Raw genomic sequence first — 22,612 nt, forward strand, 5'->3', positions numbered from 1 at the left:
AGGCTACCATTCATCTTAGCCTTTGTCAAGAATCAGAGTAATCATATAGCCAAAAAGGATAGGCCATTCTCGGCTTTGTCGGTAATGTAAGCTTAAGGTAGAATCTTCGAGTCAATCCCTTATTTCAACAGATGTTGGTGTCTTAGCCGGAATAAGGGGGGGTTGCACATATCTGGGGAATTTGTAGATCGTCCCTAGCCACATGCCTCACCCAGGTAGGTGGGATTGTCAAGCCAACTCTAGATAAACGGAATAATTCTCTAGAGAACGGTCATCATCATTACTCTCTGACTATTAATAACAACTACCTCATGGCTGGTGGGTCACAGGAAATTAAGAACCCAACCGATGCGGATTGGACCTGAACCGCTGTGCATGGACGCCCCGGGGCCCGCATGCGTTGCTTTGCACTTTTCTGGCAGCTGAGCACTGGGCATCCTAGGCGTTCGACCTCAATCCTTCAGGATCTTCTTCCTATTTCCCCTGCTTTCTTTTCTTTCTTTATTTCTGCATCAAGTCCTTCCTATCCTACTCTAAAGTGAATCGTGGAAGAGATCGGCTTCTCGCATTCCATTGACCAACTTGTACAATTTTGTCGCATCGGGGACCCTACGAAGCTAGTAATCGACAATTCCAACTCCGGTCATTTTATCGAGTCGGACAGTGCAAAGAACATACTACACATTCGACCACAGATTAACAATTGATTCGCTATTCGTGACGCTCCACTAGTAGAGATCTACCTACGTACGAGGATTGTTAGTTTATCGGCTATTGCGGGTTGATTGCGACCAGGCTGTTGCGACTAGGCTTCACCAAGAGCAGGAGACTACAAATATCACTCCGGTGCACGGCGAATTGAGGATCCAGTTGGATTTATTCAGCTGCATGCGGGCGTCGTAAGGATGCCGCAGGCTGCGAGATGGGTGGGTTCTCCCTCCATCAAGGGGAAATCGGAGTCGATGCGAATGGCACTGTTGACATTCAGCTTGTTGGGGTTGCAGTATGTACTTTCGTCCGCCGCTGCCAATGTGCTTTGACCTCGCTCATCAGTCGGATTACTGATTATTCTCCTGTTGTAGATTTACATGGGGCATTGAAATGACCTGTAAGCCTTTCCTTCCACCGGAGTCACCGCGTCTTTCGATTTGACCATTTCCGCGCTCGAAATAGATTGCACACCGTACCTGCTCCAGCTGGGTCTTACAAAGTCACGGACTTCACTTGTGTGGATCGCTGGCCCCTTGTCTGGGTTGATCATTCAGCCTTTGATCGGTGTCATCGCGGATCGTTCACGCTCGAAATGGGGAAGGCGCAGGCCGTTTATGGTCGTTGGCTCGTCTATTGTCGCATTGTGTTTGCTGGTGCTAGGGTGGACGCCGGAAATTGTCAGCCTATTCGTGAAAGATGCAGAGAAGGTGTGTCTATTCTACTTGGGCCGGGGTTTTGGTATCTGTTGCGACTCCGCCGCTTACTTTTACCAGGCCAAAAATGTCACTATAGCCCTTGCCGTCCTAAGTATCTATGCAGTTGACTTTGCGATCAATATCGGTGAGTATGTCGACTCACTCACCTGAACTAAACTGACATCCTTCAGTCCAGGCTTGTTGTCGCAGCTTGATCGTTGACACATTGCCGATTCCATTGCAACAAGCTGGTTCAGCATGGGGTATGATCCTACCTTTGTCCACGAGGTCAAAGCTAACGACGTTCAGCTACAAGAATGTCCGCAATTGGTCAGCTGATTAGCTATGTCATTGGCTCAATCGATACGGTCAGCCTCTTCGGCGCCATTATCGGTGATACACAATTTAAACAGATGACAGTCATTGCTGCACTCTCGCTGATTGGGGCTGTTTCCGTCACCTGTTATTCGGTGGATGAGAGGATCCTAATTGCTGCCAGGTGATGATAATCGGAGTCAGTTTGTCTTTATTGGTGCTGATTCTGATCATGCAGGGATTCCGATGGAAAAGCGGGAGCGGTTCAAGTCATTTCTCAGCTTTTCAAGACGACAATGGACCTTCCTCCTCGCATTCAGGCAATTTGTTGGGCGCAGTTCTGGGCCTGGATTGGTACAGCATCGTTCGAGAAGATTTAGAAGGTGCCGCTGACTCGCTTTAGGCTGGTTCCCCTTCCTTTTCTACAGTACTACGTGGGTCGGTGAGACCTACTTCCGATACGAAGTCCTTAAAGACGCTCCACAGTCAAGCGACTTTCTCGGCGAAATTGGACGCGTCGGCAGTCTGTCTCTGGTCGTTTTCTCTTTCATCACTTTCATCAGCTCTGTGCTTCTACCATTCTGTGTGCAACCTCCGGACAGCAAACGGTCCAGATTCACACCGCGCCCGCCACCTGGTATAGCTGCACTTCTTAAGAAGATCACTGCGATACGACCAGATCTGCAGACAACATGGCTGATATCTCATGTGATGTTTGCTGCGACCATGATCTTTGCACCTCTGGCACGGTCTCGGGCATTTGCAACCTTCCTCGTGTCCGTGTGTGGTATTCCGTGGGCGGTCAGCAGTTGGGCGCCTTTTGCATTCATGGGAGTGGAAATCAACAAGCTGGCGATGGGACCTGCAGCCGCAGCGCGCTCTTCTGGCGTGACCATGATTACGTCTTCCACTATCCGCTCCGGCAATTATGATACGGACACGGAGATGGACGTCCTGCGACTCAATCATCATGATACGGATAGCGACAGCGAGTCGGAGGACGACGCAAACATTCCTTCCACTGGCGAACTGGCTGGTATCTACCTTGGCGTGTTGAATGTGTACACTACGCTACCGCAATTTGTCGGCACATTCATCAGTTGGATAGTTTTCAGCCTCCTTGAACCCGGCAGTACAAAACGGGACGACTCCGCACAGGACTCGCAATGGATACGCCGAGATAAAGAGGGTCCTAATGCTATATCCATCTGCCTGTTTGTGGGTGCATTGTGTGCACTTGTAGCCGCTGAAGCTACTCGACGATTACGTTATGCTCGCTGACGGCTGTGAGCTCAACTGCATCACAATATATTCCTCTGACGATGTACGATCAGCGACGTCTCGTTTGCTGCTCAATTCGTTGTATTGCTCCGTTTGATTACCCTTGTTGCATGTCCCGTTGATACCCAGATCGTCCGACTGTATATACATTCTGGATGTATCCTTTCTTAGATCTGATGGCAACCATCTATGCCAATGATTGGTATATAGTGAACTAATGATAATACATAATCATGAACATAGGCACGCTCAGTAGCCACTAACTGACGTAGGAGATGACGATATACTGATATAGTCCAATCAAGCTAGTCAGCATACTTCTACCGAACAGACTGCATACTCTCCGACCACAAACCATATCATCAATCAAGCAGGCTTGAAAATGCCCCACGTCCTCATAATCCTCACCTCGCAGGGCTTAATCCCCGCCACCCGCCAACAAACAGGCTGGCACTTGGTACGTTATGCCCACCTCATTTTACCCCAGGCATTGCACCACTCACAATGAAACAATGGGAAAACCTCCAGTCCGAGCTCGCCCACCCATACTCCATCCTCAAACCCAAAGTCAACATCACCATCGCCTCCCCCCAAGGCGGCGAAGCACCTCTCGACCCAGCCTCAGCCTCAGCCTCCACGAAACCAGAAACCGCCTCCGACGAAGCCGATTCAACGGACATATCCTCTATAGCGCAGCACTGGGAGGCCTGGACGCACACGTACAGGATCAGGGAGACGGTTGCCCGTGCGGGAGCGGGGGAGTTCGATGCGGTATTCTATGTGGGTGGGCGCGGGGGTATGTCTATGTCTATGTCCAAGGTCTACACCTGAGCTTTACATTACATGATGTTGATGGTGATGGTGTAGCGATGTTTGACCTCGTAAGGGACGCGGCCTCGCTTGCCCTGATACAGAATGTCGCGGCGGCGGGGAAGCCCATCGCAGCGGTGAGCCATGGGCCTGCGGCGCTGCTGAATGCGACAGCGCCGTCGGGCGTACCTTTGCTTGCTGGAGCCCGGGTGACGGGGTTCTCGAAGGAAGAGGAGGATGAGGCGGGAATGGCGGCTGTTATGCCGTTTCAGTTGGAGACGGAGCTGGAGCGGGTATCTGGGGGTGGATATGTCAAGGCGGACCGATCAGGGACGGAGAAGGTGGTTGTATCTAGGACGGCCGGGTTACACTCGCCGCTGATTACGGGGCAGAATCCAGCCAGTGCGGCTGGGGTGGCTAGGGAGATTCTGAGGGTGTTGGGGTGCGATTGACCTCGTTGATCCGAGTATACCATAGTTTAGGGTCACATTGGGCTGAGCGTCAGAAGGGGCGCGTCAAGAGACGAAAAGCAGAATTGTTTGAATTCACAAAGTCTGCCAAGGTATATGGAACAAGAACAGAAAACGTACAACAAGAGGGGAATCAAGTGAAATCACTGGTTGAAGCGACAGGATATAGAAAATTAGAATCACATCTGGTCATCGAAAGAAGATAGAGGAATCGACCAGAATATTACACAATGTCGAGCACAAACTGGCGGGAAAACAAGCGGCATAATGGCGTGATTTTGTTGTCCTTTCGCTGTCAAATATGAGACCTGGCCATGGAAGGAGTATCAAACACATCAGGGCGTATAAAAATCTACCGATCGAAGGCAGCCGGGCACTGGAGCAGGCAGGAAAAATTAAAGCAACAAAGGACTTATGGAAGTGAGATGATCTTGAATGGGAGAGGCCAGGCCGAAATTAAACGTCTTTTAGCTTGCGGCCTGCATATTTCCAGTCAATTCGGCCACTCTCGCCTTGATACGAGCAGCACGAGACTCGAAGCCTGGTCAGAGTCAGCATCATTATTGCCAGTTTAAGGGTACCGCCTCCACCTACTCTCTTCTTCGCTTGTGTTACCTTCCTCTTGGCTAAATCGGTAGGAACCGGACTGCTCAAGCTTAGCGGCCCTTTCAGCGGCATTTTTGCGAATCTGTGCCCAGCGGTCATAAGATGAATTGGCCGGCGCCGGTGTAGGGCTTGTTGCCCGTTCGGAATCTTCGGCCCTGACGGACGTATCGTCAACAGCGGCAGCAGGCGCGGACTTGTCAGGGTACGTCTCAGAGACAGGAGAATCCTCAGGAACGAATGCTGGCTGTTCCACCAAGGGGCCCTGGTCAAACCGGGAAAATTCACGATCGGCTGCCGTTCGCTCGTTGGTGTCTACGCGGGAAAGTGCATCGTACTCAGCATCACGACGGGTCTGGGGAGGGCCATCATGTTGTCCGTCGGCAGTGACGGTCTGCGGCTCGGGGACTGGTTCCTTCACGTCTGCCGGGGCGCTTGCCATCTCCGCTGGAGCAGCGGGAGGGGCCGCTGCGGGTGCTGGAACGGGTTTCTTCCTCAAGCTCAAAGCCGAGACGCCATTGGGGCGAACTGTCTCCTGGGATTCCTTTGCCTTGCCTTCCAAAGCCGCACGAGCAGCAGCAACAGCTGACGGCTGAGCCCCGGTAGGTTTCATTGACGGTTTCGGTTTCGATTCCAAATCGTCCTTCTTCTTGGTTCCGAACATACCCTTGAAGCCCGTGTTACCGGGCCTCTTCTTCAGTCTGGCTCTCGAGTCATCAGTCGAGTCAGTATACTGCTTGGGCAAAGATTCCGCAGCGGCACCGGTGCTCCCCTGTCTGCTGGCGGCGTTTTCATCCACACTGCCTCTTAGCTGACGCTCAGTCGCTGCAGGAGAGCTTGGCACGCTGTCCTTGGGCACTGGAGGTGGCGCCTGGCGGGTTGACGAGCTAGGTGCGGGAGAAGCTGGCGGCTCTGGCGTCTTCTCGTTCGCGGTCGCCCCCTTTCCCTCGGCCAGCGCACCTGTCCCGGCCCGGTTGTCCTTGAGATAGGCGGCGCGATAGGCATGCTTGTCATAATTGCTGGCCCATTTCATCGCTTGCGAAGCCTCGCTCATGATTCCCGGTTGCAAAGACATAATTGAGTTTGCCTTCGAGTACCGCGAGGCGTTCGGCACGCTAGCCTTCGATCTGTTGGCGGCCTCGTGCTCCTGCTCCTGATGCTTCTTCTGCAAAGCCGCAGCAGCAGCCTGAATGCGAGCATGCTGATCAGGTGCAATGCTGGTCTTACTCTGAGGAGCGAGATTGTTGACGCGCTTATAAGACTCTTCAACGGCAGTCACTTTCTTGGCCGAAGATTTACGCCGACTGATCTTTCCTTTGCGAGATGCGAAGGTAAAAAACCTCTTTTTCTCGACAATGTACGCACCTGGTTCAGGCTCCGGCGCAGCACCTTTAACCTGCTCCTCAAGAACTAACCACTTTGTGTTCTTAATGATCGTTTCGATCAATGCGCACCTACCAAAGACCGCCTTCCGCGAAGCAGGTTCCTCTACGGCCAAACTGCTGATCCAGACCCACCAGAAAGAGTCGTCCAGATCCAGTGTGGTGATGCTGGCAAGCTCGGCGGGTTCGACGGGAAGCTCTGAGTCGAGGGTACGCTTGTGAGACTGAGAGCTTTGGCCCCGCACAGTAGCAATTGGAGGCAGGACCTTGTCAGGCGGAAGGAGCAAAGGAGCAACTGGAGGCTTGAAACCGTTGCCGTCATTGAAGCCGGAGGACATGAAATCTGCCCAAGATGGAGTTGTAGGACGACCAAGGTCCCCCGCGACGGAATGAGGAGCGGACCGAAGACCGCCCGCAAACTCGTTCCTTGCTAACGAAGTTCCATCCGCATCGTTGTCCAAGTCAGCGGCGCCAAATCCCTGATCCTCAAAGCGTGACCAGGACGCTTCTTGCGCCGATGTCGTCGGGTCGGAGGTAATGGATTGATTCGTTGACGAGATGCATCTCAAGACACGCACACACTCGTCGGTAAGGGCCTTGACAGGGTCGTCAAAGCCGGCGAATTCCTGCAGATGCCGGTCACTGTCACGGTATTCGAAGTTCTTCGCACGTCGCAAGAGGGCGAACGGAGTCGGTGAGACGGTATCAACGATCATGACAACCTTTGTGGTCGATACCTGCAGAAGGGTCGGCGTTTCAGGCGGGTACTCCGTTGCTTGGACCAGGGATTGGAGAGCGATGGGCAAGGTCGAGATGCCGCTTATACCGCGGGGAGAGTCGGGAGATCTCGAGCGGAGATAGGCGAAGAACAAATGGCTCGTGGCATCAGCAGCACTGAAACAAATGGTCAGTCGCTTCTAATTCAGTTTCGGATAGATCCGATTGAAAGAAACATACGCAGCCCAGTTTTTGTAGGCAGCTTCAAAGCCATTGCCCGTATCTGAATGCTCAAAAGCCCACCATCCAGCATACCTCGAGAGCTTCCGGCCACCGAGACCGTTGGACTTGCCGTGTGCTGCAATGGCAGCTAGTAGGTCGAAAAAGTCGAAAATAATCTTGGTTCGAGCATCCGAGTCGACACTGATTGGGATAAATGTTGAGAACGCATCGCGGGCGAGTTGAGAATCTGCGATTCGATCAGCCTTATGCAACCTGCCGCCGGCCGTTATGTAGTGTAAGGCCATACCTTGTTCGCCGACTTTGAAAAGTTCATACGCGTCCCAGGTGACAACTCCTCCAGGGAGTCTGCTCCAGCACCATTTCAAGACACTGCAGAGGACCTATTATTGTCCGCCGAGAAGACAACCGGTCAGCCATGTTATGTTCCCACATTCGTTGCTATGGGCTCACCGTCGGGTCCGTAAGTCGTAGCTCTTGCGACAATGCATCTCCACTCCAAGGCGAGCCCTTCTCGACAGACTTATTAAAGTAGTTACGGATGAAATATCGTGCATCGGAGGACTCGGTGGTCGGTCGGAACGGTAAGAGTAGGAACGGAGTTTGGAGAGCTGTCAAATGGGACAAAACGAAGCAAGGATCAGCGATCTGAAGAATGTGGATGTCTCAGATTTGACAGTGGAGTTGTGGGCGCCAGCGATTGACAATCCGATATTGGAAATTCGTGATAGCAAACACTCAAACGTACCTCGAGCCTTCAATTCTTGAGTGCAGCCACGAAGGAGATCCTGAACTTCTTCAGGAGCGACTTCCGTTCGCTGCCACGCGTCGGTCCATGTGGGTTTTGCGGGACCCGTGTTTTCGACAACTGGGGTCTTGGTCGATTTCTTTGCAGCATTGGAGTCCTTACTCCGAAAGACACGAGTGAAAAAGGGCATCTTTCCTCCACGGATGTCGTCTCCACTGGATTTAAAAAACCGCTGCGATGTTGCTTGGCTAATCAGGAAAATGTGCTCAGGGACGGAGTAGGGAAGTCGCGTCCCGAAATGCGGATCAAACTGATGGATATAGATAGCAAACAGATCAAGGGATTGAAAGACCAGTTTCTGCGATTTTCGCAATACACCGTGCGAAAACGCAAGGATCAAACTGGCGGGATGGAGCAGGGTAAAAAAAAAAAAAAAAAAGAAGACTACAGAGAATAGAAAGGAGAAAGGAGATCACCAAGAGGCGGGATAAAAGAAGAAACAGGTATAAGACAGTCAATAATTGAGTCTAGCAATCCCCAAAACAGGATGCCAGACAGCAGACAGACAGACAGACAACTAGGTCGACGTCCAGGTGTCCAAGCGATCAACTGGCACAACAGCAGCCCAGAATGGGGCAGCACGTCTACCTAGCGTGCAGCGAACACTGTGATGTATGTATGAAAGTGGATTGATTGGATCTGATATAATGAGAGTGGACAACCACATGAAGATCGTGGGTGGGACAAGTGGAAAGAGTCAGACAAAGCAGAAAGGAGAGACCATGCGGAATGAGGAAGCACACAGAAAAGGGCCCAAAACACAGAATAAATGAGAAGAAAGGAGGAATGATGAAGGCAGAAAGCCAGGAAGTGAAATAAAGAGTTGGTGATGATGAGGATCTGCCGTACCTATACTGCGTTGCTTGTTTCAGGGGCTGAAATTCCATTACTTACGCCCAAAAAAGGCGCCATGCCATGGTTCAGTGGCCCTCACTAGGTACCTTAGAGCGGGGAGACGATTCAGCCATAGTTGATGCCCATCGAGTAAACAATAATATGGCATCAAAGAATGAGCAATTGTCTTTTACAAATCAGATTTGAGACTATTCAATTGGGCATGTCTTTACTAATTGAGTCTGTCATATTGTCCTATGGATGCTGGGAGCATTATGTGTGAATATTATCTAGTCTACTCTGTAGGTACCTAGATAAGTCCAGACCTGATCCCCATAACTATAAAATCAACTATAAAAGCCACTACACCTGATTGGGCAAGATCCGTATCATCCAGTTTGAAGCTGATACAAAGATGGTATTGGTTTTGCACAGTCCAGAGTGACTCAGGTAACTTATAATTGGATTTCTAGAGGACTATATTGGATGGATCTAGAGGTCCTCAGACTTATACCTCTCACTCTCAGGCTCCTAGCTTGCTTGCTTGCTTGTTGCTGTTTATCATCCATGGACAATGAGCGGTGAGTCTCCTGCCACAATAGGTAATCAAAGAAATACGAAGTACAGAATGATCTTGCCTTAATAGAAAGAATGTGGTATGCGTCTGATTGATAATCTAAAGACTCCTGAAAGTCGTCAGAACACAGTCAAGTATCACCTTTCACCTTTAATCCATATTTGCCTATATTTTGCAGACAGGTAACTGACATTTCAGCCCGCCTTCACCGCCAGCGTAAGGCTTCCATGAAAGACGGAGCCGATTGTTAGATAAGGAATTGTTGGAAGGATAATTCTCATCATCCATACCCAGTTTCCGCAACTCATTGTGATGACTGAGGAATCAGAAGGGAAGAGGCGCATCTGGCAGCTATGCAATGCAAATTATGCCTGGTCTGGCTGTGATATGTCCAACTCGTTGTCCATGGTCGAGGCTGGTCGATCACGGCGCGCATAAACAAGCATAACAGACTAGAATGGAACCAACAAATCTGTACGTCTGTACGTCTGCATGTCAAGCAACTAGCTTGCAGCTCAGTATGATCAATTTCTGGATCAAGACTTGCAGGAAATTTGCGCACTGCGTGAGTTATTGATTTACAACTCTGACTCGATAGTCACTAACCGTTGCAGTTGTCGAACGCTTGGGAGGACGCGGACAGGCCGCAAGGAACTTCCAAGGGATCTCATGTTTATTCATCCGGTGTGTGTTATCAGGATAAATTAAACAGCTTTTAGCGCACCGATAAACGATCCGAACTTGATGCCATACATCCTGCGCAATTGTCAGCGACTGGGTATTATTCTATCATGGAAACACCTTTGAGCGCCCATGCTGTGGAATATATATAATGTTAACTAAAGAGGTTCCATAGACAGCTTTATAGCCCTAATCTGTTAACCATGGTAAGCAGACACAATCGATCTATAATAGTCCATCAATCACCGCTAATGATTCATGAAAGCATCAATAATCAGCTCAAATAACCAATCAAAATCGGACCAATGACGCCTGAGCACGGCACTGACCATGTCAGATTCTCGAGGCTTCAAGCTCTCATCTGGGTGTGGCTGTGCAAGTCCAGGCTCGTGTGGCTGCCCAGCCTGACCGGACTACTCGATGATGCTGATGATGTGAAAAATATGTGCAGTCTCCACTGTGATGATATCTCAGTGAGATTCAGGGTCTTGTATCGACTGTGTCAGTAGCGATTCGTGCGAAAGCACAGTTTATAGGATATCGACTCGAACTGGCTAAAAATAGTCGGCGCCTAAGGCTCGGCAACGGCGTCTGTCTATAGCGAACAACTGACGAATCAGGTGCCATCACCAGCCACATATGGAGAACTGGCTGCGATGCCATAAAAGTCACCATCCCACTTTTTTCCCTTCCATCAATTCTATTCTATCTTTAGAATCTTCTGCATCACCCGCGTGTCGCCGTCCATCGACTCTTGTTGTTCCATCCTATCTTCATCAAGGCTTCGCATCCATTCATCTTACCATTTCTATTCATCCTCTAAATTGACTTTCTTCTTACTGGGCGACCTGAGGAGTCCGGAGGCTCCTTATCCCTCTGTCACCGGATTGTTGTGTTCTCTTCCCGACGGGTCAAACTCCCTGATTGTCTTCGCGCCCGCGGGTTCATCCCTCCGTAAGGGCATCACCCATCATATCCTCTCTAGCGCTCCTTAACCTCCCTGATCCTTCCGTTCGTTATTTTTCGCTATTTCATCCCTATCTGATGCGGAGAAGGCCGTCTGCAAACGATAGTATTCTACGATAAGTAGGAATAAGAAATAGGAGACCAAAAGCAGCCGAGAGACTGCAATCTGGCGCCCGCAGCACGCAGTCTTTTATCCTTACCCCATCGCGCTCCGCTATCTGTCTATTCCCTCTTCAGGCGGCGCTTCTTGAGTTTCAACTCGCGCCACGCCATTTATTACGAACAAGCTCATCTCCACATAGTCTTCTGGCTGTCCTGTCGTGTGTTTCAGCAATCCTCTGTAACTGTCTGACGCGTGGTCGTCCTTGTTTACTGCTTATCGCATAAGCATCATCCATGGGTCGAAGAAAGATTGAGATCAAGGCGATCAAGGATGATCGCAATCGATCTGTGTAAGTCATCCGGCATCCATCACCCAATACGCATCTTGAATGCGACGACGCTGACTCACATCGTCAACTGCTTATAGTACCTTTTTGAAACGAAAAGGCGGTCTTTTCAAGAAGGCGCATGAACTCGCGGTTTTGTGTTCGGTAGATGTCGCGGTCATCATTTTTGGTCACAACAAGAAGCTCTACGAATTCTCATCATGTGATATGCGAGAGACATTGGGTCGATACCAATATGTGCGTTGCATCCCATTACATGCATTATTTCAAGTACGCTGACATGAATATCAGTACGGCCCACCGCACGAACATAAAGGCCCCGAGGACTTCAATGGAAAACGGGACGATGATGATGACGAGGATGAGACCACTCCTGCTCCGGAAGAGATGCAACCTACAACCCAGAACCCACCTGCCGTAGTCCCCGCTCACATCCCCAGCCATCCCGGTTTCCAACACGTCAATCACGCACCGTCCGCCTCCCCGCCCATTTCTAATGGAATACCCTTTGACCCGAGACATGGCACTCCGCAACCTCAAGGCGCTTCGAGACCTTCCTCAAGAAACCATCTTCGACGCGTGAGTTCAAATCTGGGCCCGCAGCAACATCATGGAACTCCACCGCCTCCTCCACAGAATGGATTCGCATACATTCCCAATCCCTCGATGTATCATCCCAATGCCAACCCCAACATGGCCCAACAACCGCGGCCACCCCAATTCGCACACTATGGACCGCAACAGGCACTGCCGCCGCACGCCATACCTCCACATACCATGCCTCAACCAGTCCCGCCGCACCATCAAGCCCCGCAGCATCTCCCCCAGCATCCACATCCGCTTGCTCAGCAGACACCTGCGATGGGACTCTCGCAAGCGCCTCATGCGTCAATGCCACAGGTCGCGCAGCCTTTCTTGCCCGAACAAGGGAGAAACTCGATGCCCCCAGCGTTTCCGACAGAACAGCCGCAACCACCTCGACCGGTGTCCCTGCCCGATGCTTCCTCGGCAGATCAGATGGTTGGTCCTTTGAAGGTGGAAACAAGCCCCTCTCCCCCGCACCAGCGATCGTTGTCCTCCAAATCGCGCAGTATCTTCACGCCGATCGATGACCGCGGCTCCGTTCTGGCCCGTCACTTCGGACTCGGCCCACCTACATGCGAGTCTCCGCGCACTGAGAGTACCGACGTCAAGGCAGAATCAAAACGGAATGACTTGCAAGAAATCAAGCCACCCGCTCAATCTGTTGCGCGCCCACCCCCGCCTAGTACCACAACCGATGCAGCGCGGTCTCAGTCAGCTCCTGATATTAAGCCACCACCACGGACGAATAGTGGTCAACTGCCCTCGAAGCGGCCACAGCTCAAGGTGCAAATACCCAGCGAGAATTCTGACCAGGGGAGTGCTACAGCAGATTCCTCGTCTTCCACCGGAATCAAGACGGTGACTCCTGCCAAGGCTAATCCCGACACCAATCACTCCGGCGTGGTTCTCCCTCCACCGTCGCCATCTGCTGGTGCAATCCTGAGCGCAGGCGCCACAGGGCCCCCAAATCCCTTCGCTCGGCCGCCGCCGCCGGGAACTGCAAGCCAGAACAGCAATGCGTACAACAGCAATAACAATATAGAGACGCCGATCTCTGCTCTGCCCAGCCGATTTGTGTCTGATGCTCTTCTTCCATCGCCGTCGAGTTTCTTCCCGGAATGGGGGTTCGGCAGGTCCGGTCCCGATACGAACATGCTGCCTAGTCCTCTGGCCTTTCCCACTCCAGCTGTTCAGACCGGTCCAGGGTTCACGCGCGAAGATGAACAGGAGAAGAAGCGCAAAAGTCCCGACGGCGGCTCTAGCATTGAGGGAACAGCGAAGAAATCCAAAACGTGATTGTCCACCGGGACTGCGCTTGCAATTTGATTTGTCTTAAAAAAATCTTGTTTCACCTAAGGCATTTTAGGGCGTTTGGGCTTTTTTTCTTTACTTGGATATCGCGATGGCTGCACGGGCCCCTCTTTCTTTATTTTGCTCTCACCTTTCGTTTGTCACAGTTTGGATTTGTTGATAGCTTATACCCCTTTCCTTTTTTCTGGTCCTCTTGCTGTTGATACGGCTCCAGTGCGTTTTCTGGAAGAACTTGGGAATGTGATTCGTATTTGCTTGTACTAATTAGGTAAAAGAATTGTTTGAGCTGCGAGGCTCCTTTATGAATCTCTTGAGTACGTAGCACTCGCCTCCGACTTTTACAGCTAGTAGTCACAGTCGTCCTACTGAAGGTAGAAATTGGGTATGTATGGAGTATGCTTTATAGGCGCCTGATTTCGGCGAGTGCAATGCAAAAGCACTATGTACGCACCGTGCATGGAACGCGAAACACAGCATCCCATGAACGATCCCGATTACCGACTATGTACATTAAATATAAGTATAGACATTCGAGAAAGATGAAGAAATGTAGAGGGCGGGCTATACCTCCGCCTTTGGCGACGGACCAGACGACGGATCCGTCCGCTTGGCCGCGGCGGCAGCCTTCTGCTCCTCGAGAATCTCCTTCCGGGCGCGCTCCTGCTCCGCCAAGCCGGTCTTCGTAAAGGTATGCGCCTTGCTCAGCTCGACGGGCCGGATGAAGAGACTGACGAGGAAGCCGAAGCCGCCGACGGCCGCGTAGAAGATCCACAGTCTGCTGAGGCTGTGCGTGAAGGCCTGGAAGACGACGACGCGCGCAGACTCGGGGAGCGAGCCGACGAGCGAGCTGGTGGAGCCCGCGAAGGAACTGGCGATTCTGGCTGCGGTTTCGGGGTTTGTGGCGGCCTCGATGCGGGGCAGTTGGCGCGCGAGGACGTTTTGGTAGACGACTGTGCCCAGGACGACGGCAACGGCGGAGGAGGCCTGGCGGATGAAGGCGAAGGTTGCGGTGGCGGTTGCCATGTCGGAGCGGTGGATGTTGGCTTGGAAGGCGACAAGGGGAGCCTGGAAGAGCGGCCCGACGCCTACACCGGCGATGATCTGGTAGATGATGATGCGGGGCCAGGAGGCGTAGGATTTGAGGTCAATGAGAAGGCCAAAGCCAAGGGTCATGAGGCCCAGACCGCCGACGATCAGCTCGCGGTAGCGGCCCGTCTTTCTGATGACAATGCCTGTGCCTGCGGAGACGACGGAGAGGCTGAGAACCAGGGGGAGGACGTAGACGCCGCTGAGGATCGGGGTGGCCTGCAGCACGGTCTGGAAGTAGAGCGGGAGGTAGTATGAGCCGGCGATGAAGACGAAGGCATGGCAGAAGCAGACGATGAGGACGAGACGGTTGTGCCAGTTCTTGAAGAGTCGCACAGGGATTAGAGGGTACTTGGCGAGTTTCCACTCGTTAAGCATCGCTAGGACCCAGACCACCACGCCAAAGACGATCAGGCAGATGACTGTGGCCGAGGCCCAGGGGTAGTTGACGCCGCCGAACTCCAGGCCGAAGAGGAACATGAGCGTGCCTCCGATGATGAGGACAGTGCCGGTCCAATCGATAGACCGGAGGCCTTCGAACAGCGGCGTGCCGCCGGATTCGAGCTTGAGGAAGAAGATGAGGATTGCCAACGAGACGCCACCGACGGGTACTGAGCAAATCAGCTTGATTTCACACCACAGGTCAACGAAACTGATACATACAGTTCAGGTAGAAACACCACCGCCAGGTCACAGCAGTTGTAAAAGCGCCTCCGATAATGGGGCCTAGAGCACCGGCGATGGCCCACGTCACACCGAAAAGACCATAGTACATGGGCCGTTCCCTTGAAGAGTTAGCACTGAGTAGTCCAAATCAAAGAAAGAGGCTCAGCCTACCTAACGCTGAACAAATCAGTAACACAAATATTGACCAAGACAATGATACCACCGCCCCCTGCACCCTGGATCGCCCGTCCAACCAGCATCATGGTCATGCTGACCGCAAGAGCGCAAATCAGACTGCCAACCAGGAACACAACGTTGGCTATGAGCAGTATCGGCTTACGGCCCCAGATGTCACTGATCTTGCCCCAGAGGGTGATACATGCCGCATTGGCGAGCAGGTACGAGGAAGCCATCCATGAATAACCACTTTCCGAGGCATGAAACTGGGCAGCCATGGTTGGAAGGGCCGTTGAAACGATCGTCTAGACAAAGTCAGTCTGGACTCTTGTGAATAATCAATAAGAGTGAAAGCCACGTACCATATCCAAAGCGGCCAGAAACAACACCAACTAGACATCGTCAGCATAGTTCTATGGCAGCGGTCAAATATCCATAGAGGATGCATACACAAAGCGCAGGCATGATAATCAGAATCTTCTTCTTCCCCAGCTTCTGCGCCTGAGACTGCGTCCGGTCCAACGGCGCGCCATCTTTCTCAACATCTTTCCCGGCTGATTTCTCATGGGACGGATGATCTGAGTTGTTGACAGGCAGTTGACCATCCCCAGTGGACGGAGGCGTCATAGTGGCGGACTTTTCCGAGCTGTCCTCCTCAGAGCGAGAGATTCTGTCCGACATCATTAAACTGGTGTTGTTATCGTTGTCGTAGTCATGATCTCTCTCTGACATGATCTGAGCAGAATAAAACGAGAAAAGAGAGAGCTGAGAAAAAGAAATCTGACTCAACTTGGCAGCGGGGAAAGGTAGCCAAGAGAATATTAATACGAGTCAGTTGAAAAAGTTTCGGGTAAAGCCGACGGCTTAAAAAATATCGAAGAGAAGGATCTAATTGATCGCCGATCGACACAACGACGAACTGCCAAGGGGGATATCTTCAGTGGAAGATAAGTTTAGATATTTAGATCAAGATGAAGAAAGAAGAAACCAGAGTCACTCGCAGTCTTAAATGTTGAAGCCTCGAGCCTTGAACCCTTTGAAGAAGTCAACCAGTGTAGACTGCCGGCGTTAACAGACTTATGCGAGTCCGAGCCCGAAATACGAAGGCCGACGACGTGTTTTTCTCCAACGCCCTAAGCATGTTCGCCTTTCATGGTGGTCATTGAGTCATACTCGGACGTCGGAACAGACGCGATCTTTTTGATGATACGAACAGTGGGAGAATAACAGTTGGCAAAAAGAATGTGGATAATTCATACTACATGGAGTTCGTCATTTCATTCACATGTCTGTTAACAATTGACGTGCGACGCATTTCGCAATGGAACTAGGGAAAAGGCTTTAAAGTAGATGAAGATCTGAGGATTTGATAGAATAATTTATTCTCCGAGCTCTTTACTTTTTTATTTTCCTCAAGCTTTATATGCAATGTCTAATATCAAGCATTCCTTGGCATGGGAGTACAGCATCAATGAGACAACCATTGAGATCATGACGAGCTGTGTTATGGCTTCAAGATTTATTCAGGGGTATAATGTATGTAGGGAAAAAGAGAAGCATAAAAAGTACAAGAAGTCAAGAACACATTCAAAATGCAGAATAATCATGTACACACAATGCACAATCACTCATCCCTCTCTAATCCTGTAACTGTAAGATCTCTACACGGCATCGTGGCATTCAGTCAGTCAATCAATCAGACAGGATAACCTCGAAGAGCTAACTTACCAGTCAAAAACTCCTCAAAGCTCAAAGTGATATACCCGTCCCGATCCTCGTCATACCGCTTGAACACGTCCGTCATTCGTCTGAGACTGATACACGCCTGCACAAACAGGTCGAAGCTCATGCCGTCCTTGGCCGGCCCCATTGCATGCCCCCCGTTTATTTGTTGTTTTTTGCTCTCAAACGTGGTAAAGAGCACCGTGACAAATGGCTGGCTAAGCCTATACCCGAACGCAACTAGCGCTTTCTCAAACTCCTGCAGACTGATGCGCCCACTGCGATCCTCGTCAAACCGGTCAAAGAGCTCCCGCCAGGCAGCTAGAAACCGCCACAGCGCCACGAACTCGTCGAACGAGATGGTCCCGCTGCTGTTCCGGTCGAACATGCGGATCATCATCTTGACGGTCTTGGGATGGAAAGAGGTATAGTCGCCGTTTACGAGGGCGGATCCGAGCTCCATCTCGGTCAGGGCGCCCGAGTGCGAGGCATTGGCAGCGCGGAAGAGTGGGAAGAGCTGCTGGGGGTCATCGTGCGGGGCGGACAGAGGAGGCGGAACGGGGGATTGAGGTGGACGCGAGGCTGGGGAAGGGCGATTGCGTACGGGCTGCGAGGGAGGGGGGCCGAAGCCGTAGTTTTGGGGTGGAGGCGAGGGGTGGAGGGGATGCGGACGCGCATGGCTATGGCTTGCGGGAGGCGGCCCGGTCGCAGGTAGGGGTTTGTTGATCTGAGCATTCGTGACGGGGACTCGCTGGGGGGTGCCGCTGGGCGGAGCATGAGACGATGTTCGAGGAGGTCGCTGAGCCTGCGGTTGTGAGGATACTTGCATCGCGCCGATCAACTGGGCGACCTGCTGGGAGTCAGTCGCGGGGGTGGGACATCTGTCTGACGGAAGTTTGTTCGTACTTGTTCTGGTTCAGCATGCCTGCCCTCCTCGGTCAGTCAGACACAGAGTCACCTCATCATTTACAAACACTTACGCTGGCAGCGCATCGGGGTTGTAGGACTTGTTGTAAGCCATGGTAGCCTGGCGTCAGAGGGCGGGCACAGTGAGTGGCACGAAGGAGAGCGCTCCTATCTAAAAAGACGGGGGAGAATTCAAGACACCCACAATTTCATAGGGAGGATAAACGAGGAAGATGAAGTAGATAGATGGAAGGTGATTCAGGAGTTCGGAGTAAGTTCAGGTGCGACTTGACTATCTTTTAGCTCTTTCGTCGTACTCGGACAGCAAATGCGAAAGCGGAGCCGTGGGGCAATCTTTTGAGCTCATTAATATGCCAAGATATAAGCAAAACGACAGATTTAAGGGATGATTTTATCATTAAGTATCCAGAAGACGACCTCTGAGAGAACGTTATCTAAGTTCGCCCTGAGCTTCCAATGTAATTCCAGTAGCAAATAACCAGCCACCATGGGTTGTTTTTCCTCCTTGGACTGTAAGGTGATGTTCAGCCCTACCAGTCCTGGTGACAGTACGGCCCATTTTGCTGGCCGATTCAGGGTGGATCCTCTATTTGCAGGCAGATAGCCATATATTGACACCTTCATTACGATTTCTTGATCAATTCTTCGACCTCTGGAGCCGAGTGCCTAAGAACTTGAAAGATTTCCTCAAACGCTTTGGCTTGAAGTTGTCTGCCCTCCTCCCCCGTGGTCAAAGCAGCCGATTCACTGTATATCTATTAGCATAGTACAAATGGTCAAAGATTGGCCGGATGCTTACTCCACGTAGCCATCATTTCTCCAGCACTTCCCATGCGACTCGAGTCCTTGATGAGTCGCACTGACCAGAGACCGGCTCCCCTCTTCCGCAGTGCGAGCAAAGAGCTTATATACTAACCACATCATCCATCGCTCGTAGAATCGGTCGTACTGCCGTCCCAGAGAGGACGCACAGAACCCAGGACTGACAGTGTTGATGATCACTCGGACCGAACCATTCTCCTCACGCGTGTGAAGCGTGACGGTCTTGAGGACATATTCCATCAGGAGCTTTGAGATCCGGTATTGCTGGGGTCCATTAAAGCGCTGGGGGTCATTGAGCTGTTCCAGTAGTGAGCCTTCAGTCCGGAGACTGTCCGCTCTTACTTTGGTAAACAATTTGCTTGATACCACGCTCAAGTGACTGGGGCTTTCAGGCGACGAGCTACTCCGGAGTTTAGGAAGAAGCAGAATTGCCAGCAACGAAGTGGACAGTGTGTTGACCTGCAGCGTCTCCTCCCATCCATCAGGAGACGCTGTGTAACTTCGATTCCACAATCCCGCATTGAGCAATACAACGTCCAGCCGTTCGGCCTCTCTGTTGACGCGAGCTGCGAAATCCTTGACGCTTTGGAAACTGCTCATGTCCAATTCCCAGACATGGATTACCCCCGGTCTGTTGGTGTGCAGCTCCAGCTCAACCTTAGTCGCTTGCCCTCGCTCAAGGTTGCGACTGCCAATAATAAGAAAGGCCACACCGAGATTGAGCAGTTTGATGGCAGCCTCGAACCCGAGCCCAGAGGTTGCCCCAGTCAGGACCACTGTTTTGCCTGCAAAGGAGATTCCGGTCGAGCTTTCTGGGGACGGCATTTGCAGAAAGCGAAAAAAGGCAAGCCGTAATGACGACCGAGACTGTAATAAAACAAGAGTATGTTGCTGATGTCGGCTTATGAAAATGATATATTGGTCTGAGATAGAAAAGCAACATTGAGCTACATGACCTTATACAGCAGGTAAACCTTGGCAGACTGCTGACAACAAAGGCGCTTCAGCGAGAAGACTTTCGGGTAGATAGAGCTATATAATCAGTTCAACGCTCAAACTTGTCATGGGGAGCTGGAAGGGAGAATTTCAACCAAGATTTGACGAAGAAAAGGGCCAATTCAATTATTGTGGCATTTTATACTTACCTGGTATAAGAGATAGAGCAGTCTGTACCCTCCTAAGTCTGCGTACAAGACAGCAGAAGCCAATAATTAGTCCATTGCTTAGGCTTGCCGCGGCGTCTGGGCAGCCCACTTAGATAGTTACCAGATACCCTACTGCGTTAGTCCGTCACTTCTTCCTGAGTACCTTGAGATAATATGGCTAGCAGGAGGAACCACTCCGGATAAGGGGTGTGATGTGAATCGATGAATGATGTGGCGAGGAGCTGTTGGATCCGTTTCTGCCATGAATGTGATTTCCATTCAATTCGGGGCTGGCATACCACTAGCAGTGTACACAAAGAATGGCTTCGGAGAGATGCAAAAGCGCTCCTTGGATAGACCGGTAGTCTCTCCAAGAGCAGTTCTATCTGGAGCACTTCTGGTTGAATATTGACTCTAGATTATTGACTCTGACTGGAGAGCGAGAGGAGACAAACACTGCAAACACTGAGCGCGTCTTGTATAATCTGGCATTAAACTGTCGCCATTCTATCGACATAGTCCAACATACCCTCTTTTTTGGACTATTTAGTACGTTACTGAGATCATCTGAAAAAGTAAATTGCCTTAAATACGGTTCGATCGCTCGCCAGGACTTCTGTGCCGTGTGTGATCAGAGGCAGGGGTCATCGGCTTAGGTATCAACCTTTTTACCGAACTTCATCTATAGAAGAGTGTTAGCCATCGTTCGGGCTGCTCTGGCAAGGGGCTCAGCAGATATGACCACTCCAGAAAAGACTCAAAGTCCACCAGCGGGCCGAACATGGCGCAACTACTTTCCCGACGGTGACCTTTGGGTATTTGGCTATGGGTAAGTCATGCTCCTACGAGCCCAGTCCAACTGCCTCTCATCACTCAACCTGTTCTGGTTATCATTCAGATCTAACTGGTGGTAAAGGAGTCTCATTTGGAAACCACCACCACACTATGGTGTGTATCATCTGTCAAACTATACATTGGCCTCTGCATCTAATTCTGGCACAGACCAACGAATCCCAGGCTATATCGACGGCTATGTCCGACGCTTCTGGCAGGTTTGTACTTCACCAGATGCACCCGTTCTCTAGTCGGCTCTGACATTCCCTAGGCCAGGTACACACTCCCAAAATTCGGCTATTGCCAAGATATCGCTGATCAATCTTAGCACCGACCATCGCGGCACCCCAGAAGCCCCAGGTCGTGTGGTGACAGTCATAGAACGGGGGTTCTGGGAAACCCTAGATGACCCGGTAAGCCGCTTCCTCACGGCTTACCTGAAATCTGCCTCTGACCGAACAGCACGCACATCTTGAATCCTCAGCAGCCCGCGTCTGGGGCGCAGCATACCACATCCCCGCGTCCCACGCCGAGGAAGTCCACGACTACCTCGACGACCGGGAAATAGACGGCTACACTGTCCACTACACCCCCTTTCATCCCATATCCGCCGTCTCCGCATCCACCGTCTCCAAGGTTCCCGAGACGGAGGCGGCGCCACAGACGCAGTCGCCATCGCAGGCGCACGCTGCACCAATCACCTGCATGGTGTATATCGGGCAGCCTACCAATCCGCAATTCCTGCGCGACCCGGCTCGCCGCGAACCCCAGGATGTCGCGGAGGTGATTAGCCGCGGGCGCGGTCAGAGCGGGAAGAACACCGAGTATCTGTACCTGCTTGAGAAAGCGCTGGAGGGGCTAGGCCTCGGCAGTGCCGATATGCATGTCACGGATCTGGTGCGACGCGTCAAGGCGATTGAGAGCACGGAGGAATCGACAGCCGAAGAGGCGGCTGCGGAAAGAGATGTGAAGCAATCCCTCGAAGCGTCTTGGGCGGAGGCGCATAGGCAGCCCTCGAAGATCGAATAGTGTTCAGGCTTATGTACAGATGACGGCTATACATGATGATTAGATAGAATAGACGGTATACATTGGATATATATGGCAGTTCCATCTCTCTTTCAAAGAGTTATATGATCTCAATGGAGAGAATATAATTACTGGCCGTACTCAACGTCTGCCCACAATGTCCTATTCATCATACCTCCAGCTGAACGACTAACAAATCATGTACCAAATCGGGGTAGACACCGATATACCCATAGTCTCGATGATAGATTCTCCCAAAAGGCGGATAGGCATGCTCTAGATGCGAACACGGTGCTCAGGCTATGGTTTTCAGAGTGTCTCTTACCCACGTTGACAGGGCCATTGATGCCCTACGAAAGCAAACGATTTCCCATCCAAACCCAGATGCACCTTTTGGACCCAAAACCAGTCCAGGACTTATGGTTCTCTTCGCTTAGAATGCCACAATAATTCGCTTTATCCAATAGAATTGACTATATCAGGTCCGTGGAAGGATGGGACAACTGACCCAAAATCTTGGTGCGGAATCTGCAAATGACTCAGGTATTCAGTACTCTCCGACTTGTACTACTCCTCACTCAGACAAAGTATTTCTGCCAATAATCGAATCTGACCTGCTTATTGGCTTTATTACACAGATCGAAACCAGCGACCAGAATGGTCAATAATGCGTGAGGATCAACGACAGTCGGTACCTGGGACTCTCCCCAACTGCTTGTGAGGTCCAGGCGAACAAGCTAGGAAATTAGGTACACCACGAGGTGGAAAG

General features: G+C 51.3%; 8 protein-coding genes across 8 annotated transcripts; 4 read left to right on the forward strand and 4 right to left on the reverse strand.

The window, feature by feature from the left end:
- Positions 1-905: 905 nt before the first annotated feature.
- Positions 906-3,002, forward strand: Aspvir_005336 (putative sucrose transporter; the record flags this gene model as incomplete). The annotated part of the gene is made up of 8 exons (XM_043268554.1): positions 906-1,003; positions 1,083-1,108; positions 1,174-1,418; positions 1,485-1,551; positions 1,598-1,669; positions 1,716-1,905; positions 1,960-2,075; positions 2,125-3,002. The coding sequence occupies 8 exons, from the start codon at positions 906-908 to the stop codon at positions 3,000-3,002; spliced, it is 1,692 nt and encodes a 563-aa protein (XP_043124489.1).
- Positions 3,003-3,384: 382 nt separating this feature from the next.
- Aspvir_005337 (ThiJ/PfpI family protein) lies at positions 3,385-4,264 on the forward strand (the record flags this gene model as incomplete). The annotated part of the gene is made up of 3 exons (XM_043268555.1): positions 3,385-3,459; positions 3,531-3,798; positions 3,870-4,264. The coding sequence occupies 3 exons, from the start codon at positions 3,385-3,387 to the stop codon at positions 4,262-4,264; spliced, it is 738 nt and encodes a 245-aa protein (XP_043124490.1).
- A 485-nt stretch (positions 4,265-4,749) lies between these two features.
- Positions 4,750-8,162, reverse strand: Aspvir_005338 (DUF1708 domain-containing protein; the record flags this gene model as incomplete). Its single annotated transcript, XM_043268556.1, has 6 exons — positions 4,750-4,823; positions 4,877-7,161; positions 7,225-7,453; positions 7,514-7,607; positions 7,678-7,835; positions 7,973-8,162. 6 exons carry the CDS (start codon positions 8,160-8,162, stop codon positions 4,750-4,752), a joined length of 3,030 nt encoding a protein of 1,009 aa, XP_043124491.1.
- A 3,324-nt stretch (positions 8,163-11,486) lies between these two features.
- On the forward strand, positions 11,487-13,420 carry rlmA (SRF-type transcription factor RlmA; the record flags this gene model as incomplete). The annotated part of the gene is made up of 3 exons (XM_043268557.1): positions 11,487-11,542; positions 11,620-11,776; positions 11,831-13,420. The coding sequence occupies 3 exons, from the start codon at positions 11,487-11,489 to the stop codon at positions 13,418-13,420; spliced, it is 1,803 nt and encodes a 600-aa protein (XP_043124492.1).
- A 576-nt stretch (positions 13,421-13,996) lies between these two features.
- On the reverse strand, positions 13,997-16,096 carry Aspvir_005340 (MDR family MFS transporter; the record flags this gene model as incomplete). The annotated part of the gene is made up of 5 exons (XM_043268558.1): positions 13,997-15,132; positions 15,185-15,306; positions 15,359-15,669; positions 15,727-15,756; positions 15,815-16,096. The coding sequence occupies 5 exons, from the start codon at positions 16,094-16,096 to the stop codon at positions 13,997-13,999; spliced, it is 1,881 nt and encodes a 626-aa protein (XP_043124493.1).
- Positions 16,097-17,002: 906 nt separating this feature from the next.
- Positions 17,003-18,107, reverse strand: Aspvir_005341 (EF-hand domain-containing protein; the record flags this gene model as incomplete). Its single annotated transcript, XM_043268559.1, has 3 exons — positions 17,003-17,025; positions 17,093-17,967; positions 18,067-18,107. 3 exons carry the CDS (start codon positions 18,105-18,107, stop codon positions 17,003-17,005), a joined length of 939 nt encoding a protein of 312 aa, XP_043124494.1.
- Positions 18,108-18,636: 529 nt separating this feature from the next.
- On the reverse strand, positions 18,637-19,660 carry Aspvir_005342 (putative short-chain dehydrogenase/reductase family protein; the record flags this gene model as incomplete). The annotated part of the gene is made up of 2 exons (XM_043268560.1): positions 18,637-18,760; positions 18,813-19,660. 2 exons carry the CDS (start codon positions 19,658-19,660, stop codon positions 18,637-18,639), a joined length of 972 nt encoding a protein of 323 aa, XP_043124495.1.
- A 1,057-nt stretch (positions 19,661-20,717) lies between these two features.
- Positions 20,718-21,843, forward strand: Aspvir_005343 (gamma-glutamylcyclotransferase; the record flags this gene model as incomplete). Its single annotated transcript, XM_043268561.1, has 5 exons — positions 20,718-20,809; positions 20,897-20,928; positions 20,983-21,036; positions 21,091-21,227; positions 21,277-21,843. The coding sequence occupies 5 exons, from the start codon at positions 20,718-20,720 to the stop codon at positions 21,841-21,843; spliced, it is 882 nt and encodes a 293-aa protein (XP_043124496.1).
- Positions 21,844-22,612: the final 769 nt, after the last annotated feature.

This window comes from Aspergillus viridinutans, assembly GCF_018404265.1.
Source record: "Aspergillus viridinutans IFM 47045 DNA, scaffold_3, whole genome shotgun sequence".
In the NCBI taxonomy this organism is placed as follows: Eukaryota; Fungi; Ascomycota; class Eurotiomycetes; order Eurotiales; family Aspergillaceae; genus Aspergillus; species Aspergillus viridinutans.